The sequence below is a fragment of the Eutrema salsugineum genome, unplaced genomic scaffold (assembly GCF_000478725.1).
Source record: "Eutrema salsugineum unplaced genomic scaffold, Eutsalg1_0 scaffold_5, whole genome shotgun sequence".
Taxonomy (NCBI): Eukaryota; Viridiplantae; Streptophyta; class Magnoliopsida; order Brassicales; family Brassicaceae; genus Eutrema; species Eutrema salsugineum.
The window spans coordinates 819,035-831,289 of NW_006256612.1; the positions used below are offsets into that span (position 1 = coordinate 819,035).

The window sequence follows — 12,255 nt, forward strand, 5'->3', positions numbered from 1 at the left end:
GAACTCACGTCTGCAGAAGTTTGATCAGTTGGCAACCACTTATCAAGATACTGTTATCCACAAGAGGACCATTGATTGCACCTACATATATAGACCTCTTGCTTGTTCCACACATGCGTCTACATTGCAGGTTTCACATACTCTTCATCATCGTTCAGCTTTTTCTCAAGAAAAATCTGAAGCTAAATACACAATGGCTAAGCCAATAATTTGCACATTATAACTCTCTCTCAAACGGAACATGTTTTGTGTATTAAACATGAAATAAACAGAGAGATCGATTTATAGGACTTCAATTCTGATTTATCAAGTCAAAACAAACAGAACCCGATCGACCTATCTGTGTAACAAAGAGACCAAAGATAAAGATAGAGAAGAATTCCAAGAACAAAAATTTCCAATAATTATCCAAAACACGCAGTGATTAATTAAACTTAACTTACAGTTCATCAACATTTGGTGATAAATCCAACATATAGAGATTTATATAATAAGCATCCAGAAGGAAGCTCAACATTTATACTACACCTCCTTAAAGCAGACCTATCAAAAACCCATAAAAAAAAAAAATAAGAATAACAAAGATACATAGTCAAAAATTTCCAAGATACGAACAAAATCTCTGAAATCATTACTAATTTTTTAAAAAAAAACTATCATCATGCCTAAGCTGCAGAATAATAACCAGTATTAAAGGTATAAAAACCAATGTTTGATTAAGAGGAAGATTTAACGGAAAGATATTTAAAATCAATTAGATCACCTAATGACCATGGCTCATGGTATCTTGGTCCCTAAGAAGCTTTTAAGTAAAAGACATAATACATACAAATAAAAACATTATGTGAGAAATCAAAATAATAGTGGTAGTGAATCCTCACTTTTGATGTTTAATGGCCGATCAATGTCGGAAATCGTACTCGCGTCTAAAATATGCATGCTTGTACTTGTTCCCTGTTAATTGGATATCGTACTCGCATACAAAACTTAATTACACCATGGGAGAGTGCATGTTTCTAAAATATGGAAATCCAGTTATGTAGATAAGCATTCAATAAGCAGAAAAGATTTAGAAAAATACGGCCACAATAATCATAACACTCTCTTGAAGATTAAGGGAGTTTTTGTGACCTCATTATTATCCTATACTACCTTTGGACTTGATTACATCTTTGTTATAGAAATGTTTAGGCTAACGTTCCTTATTTTCTTTTATTTAAAATGGCTCCAACATATTGGTACATAGCTTTTAAAAGTTGATATATTAAGGTAAAATCCCAATGGTACAAACCATATAGTGTTTTTGTGTTTTCCAACAAAAATTTTCTATTGTTATGCAACTTTAGACTTTCACGATGCCAAAAATTACCACATCTTTAAATCTCGAACACTGGTCTATCAAGTTTTGTGAGTCCAAGTAACTATAAACACATTTTAAAAAATATCATCATGCAAATTAAAATACTTTTTATAGAAAACTTATACAATACATTGATATCATATAATAGATTAGCCAAAGAAGGAAGGACATATGTTTAATCATTCACACATTGTAATAGTATCTGCTGCAAAAATCTCTAGCAACCAGGAAGGAAAGTGAAAGTTTTGGCTATTCTCATTTGCCTTGGGAACTAAGTCTCCTTGGTATGATACACTGATTAGCAATTACAGAATTGATTTTTCACTTGAACGATAAATTTTGAACAGTTATGAAAAACTTTACTATGTTAATATTTCTTCTGCATTAAACTATAATTTGTTTTCTGCAATAGCATGTTTAATCTCTTAAACAACTGCTTCAAGAAGACTCTCTTTTGAAAAGAAAAAAAAAATTCAAACTTGGGTTCACTTTTCAAGTTTTCACGTTGTTCTTTGCTTTTCGTCAAGCTTTCTGTTAAGCTAAGGAGCAAAAGTATTAACTGAAAAGAGATTCGAAAGATAAACTTCACTGGAGAAAATGAATACTTTTCTTTCCCTGCCTGAAAAGTTATATTTCCTCTTTACACACCAAAACAACACATATATATATACAAACACACACAAACTTTACTCTTTACCATTTATCCATTTTGACATCCCTTTCCCATATCATCATGCCTCTTTTCCGTTTTAACATTCCTTTCTTCTCCTACGGCTCCCCTTCTCGTCTCTCTTGAGAGACTTCTTCGCCATCACCACCACTTACTTCTCCTTCACGCCCTCCTTTTCGTCCTGCAGCCAACCACGTCGTTAGAAACCAAGCCTAAAAGAAATGTTGCAGCCATTACAGCTTCTTCGTCTGCGTCTCAGTTTCCTTCACGAAGTGCTGTCACGCCAGATCAGCTGGCGAAACAAAGTAATCAATCTGGTTCTCCTCTAAAGATACCTGAGTCTCTGAGGGCAGAGGAGCAAAAGGTGGGGATGAAAAATAAAATATCAATAGGCATTGAAAAAGAAGCTGGCGAGAATATCAATCCGGTAATAGAAAAACCTATGGCTGCTCGTTTAGAACGAAAAGAAGCAGAAGAAGCTAAGACACAAAGGAAAAATACTGAGGTAGATAAAGTTGCAGTGATAGAAAGGAATTCAAAAACAGCTCAGGAAGAGAAAAGAAATCGAGAAACTTGCAATAGGAAAAGAAAAAAAGTCCTTCGTAAGGACATGAAAGAGAATTCAAAAGCAGCTCAGGAACAACATATAAAAGAGAAAAATTATCGAGAAACTTGTGGTAGAAGAAAAGAAGAAAGTTCTTCGCGAGGACACATAAGAGAATTCAAAAACAATTCAGCAACAACATAAGAGAAAAGAAATTGAGAAATTTGCGATGGAAGAAAAGAAGAAAGTTATTAGCAAGTACATGGAAGAGAACTCAAAAACAGCTCAAGGAACAACATAATATAAAAGAAACCGAGAAACTTGCGGTGGAAGATAGTATTAGAGCTCTTCAGACAGTGGGTCAAGAAGATGCAACGCATAGCAAAAATCACATGAGATATTACCGCAGCACCAGAATCCCCGAGAGTGCCAAGAGATCTGTCAGAGAAAAAGATGCAAAACAGAACAGTGTCACAGACAATGATGACAAAAGGGAAAGATGATAAACAATACCACATGATCCAAAAATCATAATTCAGATAAAATAAGAACGATACAAACACAAATGTCTTGATTTGAGTTATATATTGCTGCAGCAAACACAAAATACTAAAACTTATAAAAGAGAGGCAATGACATATAACCCTGATAATAGCTAAACAACCAATATCAGGGCAACAAACGAACAAAATCATAGTGTAACAAAAAAATATAACCATGAAAATCTCTACCTCTTGCCACTATTTAAGAACACTAAAGCAACCCTCTCCGAAACAGGACACGAACACCTAAAACCTATAAAAAAATCAAGATAAGAAAGATGAGAATTAAATGAAAAACCATCAAAAAAATCACCAAAGAGACAACCAAAACGGAATCAAAACAGACAAAAGCACAAACCTGTTTCAAACAAAGCACATACCTTATCAGAAGTGAATAGGCGTTTAAATCTGTCAAAAAACAGAGAAAACATCATATAAGAGCATAACCATGAATAAACCTTCCATCAATCACTAAGTGAACATAAAAACTAAAAATAAATCACGAAGAGAAAGGTGCAAAACTACTCAATTAGGAATGAACCATAATGGAAAAAAGTACACAACTTCAATATCCTTTTCAGCAGATCAACCTACAATAGAAAAAACACAACATCAAACCAAAAACGATAAGTAAAAATAGAAAAAGTAAGTATCAAAGCGGCGTAAACTACGAAGAAAACAAAAAAAATATTGCACATGTCCGATTTCAACATAAGTTTAGGTTAAATCAAGACCTTTGAAATTGAAATCAAAAGGTTAAACGAACTAACCTAAAAAGTGCGGCTAAAGACACTTGCACGAAACCGATAAGCGGAATGAAAAGGAAGAATGCGTTCACAACTTCAGTATCTTTTTCAGAAGAACAGCCTATAATAGAAAAGCAACAACAACATCAAAAAAAAAAACGCAAGCATAGTAAAAGCATGAATCAAAACGGCGTAGACCACAAAGAAAACAAAGAAAATATTGCATATGAGAAAGTTACACAAGACCGATAAGCTGAATGAAAAGGAAGAATAAGATTGCACTTAAATATCCTTCTCGAAAGATCAGCCTGCATTCACAACTTCAGTATCCTTCTCGAAAGATCAGCCTACAATAGAGAAGCAACAACAACATCAAAATAAAGCAAAAGAAAAAAAGCAAGCAAACTAAAAGCAGGAATCAAAACGGCGTAAACACACAAAGAAAACGAAGAAACTATTGCATATGAGTAAGTTTAACCTAAGGTTTTTCTAAAACGATATGGAAGAATGAACATAGGAGACGTATTTATATAGGTGTTCAAACTTAGGGTTTATATTGCTAGAGTTTCGTTTAGGTTACGAAAAATAGTTAATATGGGCCGACAACATTCAGATCCACGCGTTTAGGGCCGACGATATTAATATCTTCGAGTTTTTTGTGGCTGATCATCCATTTCTTTTTATGATTAGAGAAGACAAGACTGCAACAGTTTTGTTCGTTGGTCAAATCTTTAATCCTTCCAAACATGCCTAGGACCGGATTTGACAAGATTACGGTTTGGTATTTTTCTTTTAGATTTTTGTTTAGGTCAAATGACAACATGGTAAATTAGATCCGAGATTGGTTTTGTCTTTTGTGGCTGTTGATTTAGATCTTGCACTACAAACAAGATTGAATAGATAAATTTGAGTCAGGAATCCTATTGTATTTGTATACTTTGGTACTCTTAACTACGACATTAACTTGAGAGCCAAGGAACTAAACAAAGTTGTGCAGCAACTAGCAAGCAGTAAATCAAATCACTTAATAAGTATAAGCTTTATAAGAATTGGTAAAAGCAATTTTCTGTATTTTATTTCTCAACGGTTAAAGCAAAAATTGATGTGTGAATAAACTAAATATCTTTAAGTGAGCGAAAAAGTACATCATAAAAGTAGTAAATCTTTCCACCACCTCTGCTTCACCTCATCAGTATTCCCTTAACATGTTTTCTCAGTAATCTGTAAGTAGAAGAAGGTAATCAATCAAAAATCCGCAGTGATTTTGGAATATGCACACATTTACAAGTAATCCATATCTTCAAAAAATCAAAGGTTTTAACATTCTTCTGCAAAAGCAATGTAGCAAAATAAGGCTTCTCTGTTCTTTGATAGTCGGTCGTATCCTAACACAAATGCTACAACAAACAGAAACTAAGAAGCCTCTCTGTTCTTTGATAGTCGGTCCCCGAGATACCTCTTACACTTACACATGACATGTTTCTTGTTGTCTGGATTTCAATTTCGCAGATCGTTCTTCATACGAAGCTGTAGAAAAATAAAACCAAAAAGAAAACTGAGATGGACCGTATACGAGCTTTACCATGTGTACACATGTTGCAGTGAGACATATAGAGAGACTTACGCTCAGTTGGTCGAGATAACAGAGGAACGTGTACTGCTCCTTTCTTCTTCTTTTCTACGCCATTACAAGAACTTTTCTCTGTTGTATTAGAAAATTAACAAAAAAAAAGTATTTAACTTTTTCAGCTCCTTCATGGAACTCATGCTACTAGTTAAGGTAGAGAAGAAACCGATACCGTACCATTGCCTACGGGTAAGCAGTTTCGGAGAGCCTCCTGGAAAATCACAGACTCTAATTGGTACCTAAGTGACTCATTCTTGAAATGAGTCCGTAATGACTCTGCAGCGCCTTTTGGACATGAAAAAGAGATGTTTAATAGTAATATTAACTTCTGGATCTGCAAATCAGTAGTAAGATATCACGAGCAACCGCTTAATTACCTGAAGAACAAATGAAGTCAACATTTTCGAATTCGCATGTACGGAGGACTAAGGGGATCTCCGAGGCCAAAAGGTATTGAGGTTTTCTTGGTATTTTTGTCGTGTCCAACATTGTATCTATCACCTGCGTCAGTAACATCCAGGTTCATTGCAGAATCAACATATGAAGAAAATCTAAACCGGTAAGGATTAGATTGAGCTGGAAAAGAGAAGTTGGAAAAAACTGAAGGCGCTTAAGAACTTACATCAACCGATTCAACTCCCTGCCCAATCATGAATAGCACGGCGACCATGGCGCGGACCTGGTGCCAAAGGAATGCACTGCCTCTCATTGTAAATGTGCAAAGTTGAGCACCCTCGTGACTTTAAAAGAACAAAAAGTACATCACAAGTTTTAGGAACAAAAAATTAAAGTAAATGATCAGAAAGACTGGTGCGAGTTTAAAAATGAGTGCCATTGTGCTCAAGAGGATGTAAAACTTATGTTGTTCTTGTGATTTCTAGAACATGATTTTCTCTACCCTAAAATTCCTCCAATTCCAATAGTCATGTAACCTTATAATTTTAATGGTATATCCTAATATGGTCCAGCATTATAAACGTCTAGTTCCTGAAAATCCTGTGGTCTAAAGCGATATTCCATCCTAGATCACAAATGTAGTCAGCAGTCATAAGCAGGGGAAACAGTAAATTTGCTTAAATGTGCTTATTTCCATAGCTGACCTATTTTGACAAGGAGAGACTTCAAAGAAAGTAACACGTCGTGTATAGCAATGCACATTTGCCACGTCCATCTTGCAGAAGTTCCTGAAATCATGCTCCCCAATGAACTTCTTACCAGCAATGTCCATGGCCTAGAGGAAAATACGATCAATAATATAAGCATCTAGATTGTTTCAATTTTGAAGTGCTTTGACTTTACAAACAAGTGTAGAGGATAACCGCACCGAAAGATTTAGGTTCTGTCTCCAAAAAAAATATTTATATTCTCTAGCCGAACAACTGAACCTGTACCCAGGGAAACACAAAAAAGAAAAGAATAGAAAAGATAAGCATGCAGATCCAATAATAGCTCACAGAATACTCTGTAGTCTTAAGCGCAGAATAGCGCATACACGAATGGAACCAAATAACAAAAGGCAATGCGCACACCTTGCATGAAAGTCAATAGGAGCGGGAGACCACCCCAAAACTCGAATGTCATCAGGGAGAGCACGATTCAGCACTCGTACATAGTCATACTCTCCTCCTAAACAAGAGAGCGCAGAGAATTACAGAAACACCATTAAAGGGGGAAAAACCCACTACATTGAGTTACATTCTCAGAGTAAACTTACTCTCATTAACTTTCGCATCAACATGAGCTTCAGAGTCTCCGGAAGGTGTCTTTAGCCTGGACCTCAAAAACAAAGCAATCACCTGCATCAACAATCAAATACGAATATGAGCTTTGGTTCCACGGGACTATCTTATAGACATTAGGGAATGCACCTAATAGAATTTTTTGGAAGAAGTAGAACACCAGTATGATAGGAAATTGATTTTTGAATTGGTGATATTAGATGATTCTACCTATGTATACCATTAACACACAAGATCTTTCGCTACAGATAACCAGTGATCTACAAGGATTTCCAAGTGAAATCAAAAGAAACTATAAGGCGTATAATGCAACCCACCTGCCCTGTGGACGAAACACCTTTATCTGTTCTCCCGCATCTCGAGTAATTAGACTCCTTCTTGTCACCAACTAAAAGACGTGTCCTCTCAAGTGCTTTAAAAATTTCTGACTGAAGCAGAAAGTACACAAATACACATGTCATAAACACAAATAAGTCATCAGTACACACAAACAAAAAAGAGACAAAGTGAACACAACCACACCTCAACACTTGGTTCCATTTGTGCTTCAGCAGAAAAGCCATAAAATCTATAACAACCAAAAAGTTATTCATTTATACGATTAGCAAAACATGACAGAGCATGAAGAAGAGAAGTAACCTAAAAACATACCTCTTACCAAAATACATGATTTTTAGAGCGATATATCTCTTTGAGACAAGATGACTCGGTATGCTATCAGCTCTTTTTCTAGCTTTTCTGCTTCTCCTAACTAAGCTTCCAGGATCTAAGACAGACACATCATGCTTCACTTCCATCTACAAAAAAAACACCAAACACATGGAGATTCGTAGCAATTTCAAACAAAAACAATGTCAAGTCAAATCAAGGGTGAGAACATAGTTCACCTGTTGGCATTGGCAGCTCGAAATCAAGGATAACAATTTAGCATTTTCCGCCTCTAACTCCTGGTGAGTTATAGAATAAATCAATCAAATGTGTGGTGAACTGAAACTTCTAAATGAGAATCAACCGATGATTGAAAACGATTTCAAATCTAATTTCAAGCACTTGTGTATTTGAATCGTTCGACTAACAAAATGCTTATAAACATAGAGACGATAGTTCGAAGCAGATGAGAGAATCTACCTTCACGCGATGACGGAGAGACTCTAGTTCGGTTACTTTAGCGGATCCTGAGTCTCGGCCATCGCCGCCGGGATCGACTTTTCCGCCGGACATAGTCATTTTATCAGCGGCGGAGATTAAGACGGTTACTGGTATGACGGCGACGAATCTTCGAATTCGTCAGAGATTCTGGACGCCGGTTGGAAAAGAGTCCAACGACGGCGACGAAACGGCGGCGTCGAAGGAGAAACGGTTTCGTGTTTTCGGATGGGTCAAAGATTATACATATATTTCTCTCTATTCACACATTAGTCACTATAGTTATTTGTTTTTCTCTTAAAGCCCTTTTACTTCTAAGGATTACCAATAAATAGATTATTATTAGCGACAAAAAAAAAAGATTATTATTATTTTTACTATCAAACCGAGCAGAGTGAGCTGACCCGAACCGACTTTTTTGGTTACCGGTTTTAGGTTCGAACCGATCAGCAGATTTAAAGAACTGAAAGGGGTATTGGATCTTGGAATTTAATTGAATCTAAGAGAATTCAATATAAGACATAGTAGGAGAATCTAAGAGAATTCAATATAAGAATCGATGAAATAACTCATTGAATAACACAGAATTTAATAGAAACCTTAATTCTTGCAAAATCAGTAAAATTTCGAGATCCAATACCCTCTGAATCGGTTATCAGTTTGGTTCGGCAGTTTTTTTGTTTTTGTTTTTTTGAAAAAAAATTTCAAATCGATTTTTTTTTCCAACTTTATGAAAATAATAAAAACAGAACCAAATAATATAACCGAAACGAAAACTACCTGATTTCAATGGAATTTCAACACAAAACTCTAAAATTTCAAGTTAGTTTTTGGTAAATTTTAAATTATTCAAACTAACCGATCAAACCAAACTACTATTGATAAAAATTTTAAGAACTGAAAAACAGTAAAATGGGCTGGTTCGGTTTGGTTAACCGAATTCCCATGCCTAATAAAAACCAATTTTTAGGGAGAGCAGAAAAAGAAGCAAAAACCAAACATATATCAAGTAAATTGGCAAACCAAAAACAAAGAAAAAAATGTTGGATTTAAATATTATCCACGATAAATAAGCGGATCTATGGCCGAGATCTAACAACAAAGTTGGATTTGTTTGTTAATGTTAATTTGTTTTCTTTTTTGTCAACAGTTAATTTGATTTAGTCGATATTTTTTCCAATGAGATATTGATTCAGTGTACGTTTGATAAAATCTTCTGAATTAAATAATTCATATTTGATTAATTTTTAACGAATAACAATGAAGTTAATTTATGTTGAGATAAAAAAAAAAAAAAAAAAAGAAAAGAAGTGACTTTTGCGCGCACCACCCCAAAAAAAAAAAGAAACTGACTTTTATATAAATACATGACCGTAACCCTTTGGAAAAAAATTATCTTTGATCACTCATGATCGTTGAACACATCCTTCTTCTATGATCTTTTTAGTTTGAGTTTTTAACCATGGGAACTTCTGTTGAAGTTAGGCTTAGCGATATGATCTTGAAAAACGAATTTGGGAAGTTTTCGTTATACGTTGGAGATCTTGATTCGAGCGTTGAAGAGAGTGATCTATACAACAAATTCGATGCAGTCGGTGAGGTTTCTTCAATTAGAATCTGTCGTGACCGAAACACCGGTTCGTCTCTTGGCTATGCGTATGTCAATTTCAACCATCATTCTCATGGTAAGTCACAATTCCATCCATTATTATATTTTAATCCAAGTTTCTACGTGATAAAATTTGGTTGATTTTTAGGGTTTAGCAGTTTAAGTTTGATCACTTGTATAGTTTCAATTTTTAGGGTTTTCTTTTCACACAAATGAAAAAGGGTTTTATTTTCTCTTGGGATAATAAAGTGTGTTAAATTCTCTTGTTGTACTATCCTTATTATATGGCATATATATATATATATATTAATGTAATAATAACTTGGTAATTTTGTGTTGAAATCAATGAATTAGTTTGCCTGTGTGTGATTTGGTTTTAACTGGTTTACTTTGCGTTCAAAAACAGCGGAGAAGGCAATGAAGGAGCTTAATTTCGTGGAGATTAAAGGAAAACCGATGAGGATAATGATCTCGAAACGTGATCCTAGCATGAGGAAGAGCGGCAAGGGTAACGTGTTCGTCAAGAATATGGACAAGTCTATAGACAACAAGCAACTTGCCCACTTGTTCTCTTCATTTGGAATAATTCTCTCTTGCAAAGTCGCTCGTGACGCTTCTGGAGTTTCCAAGGGACACGGATTCGTCCAATTCTACTCGGAAGCTGCACATAGACGTGCCATTAATGAACTCCATGGCGTGTGTGTCCGTCAACAATATCTTCACGTCTGTCCATTCTGACGTCGTCTATGGGATGAGTCTCCAGTATTCACGAATATTTATGTTAAAAATTTGGCTCAGACTGTGACTGATGCTGATTTGAAGACGATTTTCGGAGAATTTGGGGAGATTACTAGTGCCGTTGTGATGAGAGACGGAAAGGGTAAGTCTAGAAGATTTGGCTTTGTGAATTTCAAAAAATCCGAGGCTGCGGTTACTGCTATAGAGAATCTGAATGGGACAACCGTCCATGAAAAAGAGTTGTACGTTGGAAGGGCTCAGAAGAAAAAGAATAGAGTTGAAGTTTTGAAAGCTAGCTTCAAATTAGAGAAGATAAAACGGGATGTGAGAAGGCCTAAAGGTTTGAATCTCTATGTAAAGAATCTTGAGGATTCTGTTAACGACAAAAAGCTTCAAGATTTATTCTCTGAGTTTGGTACCATCACTTCTTGCAAGGTCATGAACCACTCGAATGGTATGAGCAAAAATGTTGGGTTTGTTGAGTTCTCTACAGGCGAGGAAGCTTCTAAAGCTGTAAGTTCTTAAACCAAATTTGCATTTTAGTTATTTTTGTATGGTAGCTTTCTGATCAAGGAATTTAAGACTAATTAAGTTTTTGTTTTATTGAACAGATGCTGGAAATGAATGGGAAGATGGTAGGACAAAAACCTATATATGTTTCTTTGGCCCAACGTAAAGAGGAACGTCGACTTCATCCACAAACTCAGTTTAATAACGTTGTTTCTCTAAGACCAAGTCCTCACCAACATCCTATCTTCACTCAAGCAACCGCTCCGGCAACAATGTTACCTCCACAACTTCCATTCCGAGGATACCATTTCCAACCGCACGTCATGTTTGGATCAAGATTACCAAACGGTTTCCCGGCAATGCATGTCCCAAACGTCATGGTGCCACAACCATTGTATCCACCTCCTCTTCCAGTGACCTTACACCACTGTTTGCAGCCTATGATGTCGATGACACTACAGTAACCACAACTGGAGTTCAGGAGCCCTATTACCCTAGAATTTAGTAGCTTAACTATAGGGATTTCACATTTGGAAGCTGAAAATTTTGGATTGATTTTTGTGTTTTGTTTTTCATTTTAATTTTGATTTACTTTACGTGGAAGTCATGATAGGGTTTTAGTTACCATATCAAAATTACTCATTGGTTTTTATTTGGGCTGAACCAAATATTTATAAATAACCAAGATTTGATTTCAGAACCTGTTAGTTTTAAAAGAAGATAAACAACCGGTGTAAATAGGTTTCAAAACTTTCAGGCGATGAAAAACTACATAAACTGTCTCTGCATAAAAGGAAAACCATGCAAGTCCCAAGAAAAAATCCGAAATTGTATGGTTCCTCTCCTTAAAACTGTCAACTATCTAAAGCCATACTTTGTGAGACCACACAGCCTGTTTGTGGGAGGTTTGACTCTGTAAATACAAACAGTCCAGTTTGATGTTGTACGTGTAGGCTTCTTGTAAGTGTTCCAGTTGTTCCCTATATCTTAACACCAACCACTTCCGTATTTGGTTAATCGATCC

The 12,255-nt window shown here is 35.6% G+C and overlaps 2 protein-coding genes across 2 annotated transcripts; one reads left to right on the forward strand and one right to left on the reverse strand.

Moving 5' to 3' along the window:
- Nucleotides 1-4,921: 4,921 nt before the first annotated feature.
- On the reverse strand, nt 4,922-8,624 carry LOC18991648 (tRNA pseudouridine(38/39) synthase). Its single transcript, XM_006414965.2, has 15 exons — nt 8,357-8,624; nt 8,116-8,175; nt 7,880-8,025; nt 7,751-7,796; nt 7,546-7,656; nt 7,204-7,285; nt 7,019-7,115; nt 6,814-6,874; nt 6,590-6,720; nt 6,112-6,229; nt 5,867-5,990; nt 5,667-5,774; nt 5,487-5,564; nt 5,332-5,389; nt 4,922-5,083 (listed from the first exon to the last, which is right to left on the reverse strand). The coding sequence occupies exons 1-15, from the start codon at nt 8,453-8,455 to the stop codon at nt 5,044-5,046; spliced, it is 1,359 nt and encodes a 452-aa protein (XP_006415028.1). The 5' UTR covers nt 8,456-8,624; the 3' UTR covers nt 4,922-5,043.
- Nucleotides 8,625-9,884: 1,260 nt separating this feature from the next.
- On the forward strand, nt 9,885-11,695 carry LOC18991649 (polyadenylate-binding protein 1). Its single transcript, XM_024151917.1, is given in 3 exon segments — nt 9,885-10,059; nt 10,390-11,234; nt 11,333-11,695. Coding segments are annotated over 2 exon segments (1,197 nt in total). The 5' UTR covers nt 9,885-10,059; nt 10,390-10,400.
- The last annotated feature ends 560 nt before the right edge of the window (nt 11,696-12,255 follow it).

Coding starts and splice junctions, on each gene's coding strand:
- LOC18991648 (XM_006414965.2), bottom strand. CDS start 8,455: ATGACTATGTCCGGCGGAAAAGTCGATCCCGGCGGCGATGGCCGAGAC. Junction 6,230..6,589: donor GTCTCTCCTTGTCAAAATAG/GTCAGCTATGGA, acceptor GTTCTTTTAAAG/TCACGAGGGTGCTCAACTTT. Junction 5,565..5,666: donor CTGCTTACCCGTAGGCAATG/GTACGGTATCGG, acceptor CTAATACAACAG/AGAAAAGTTCTTGTAATGGC.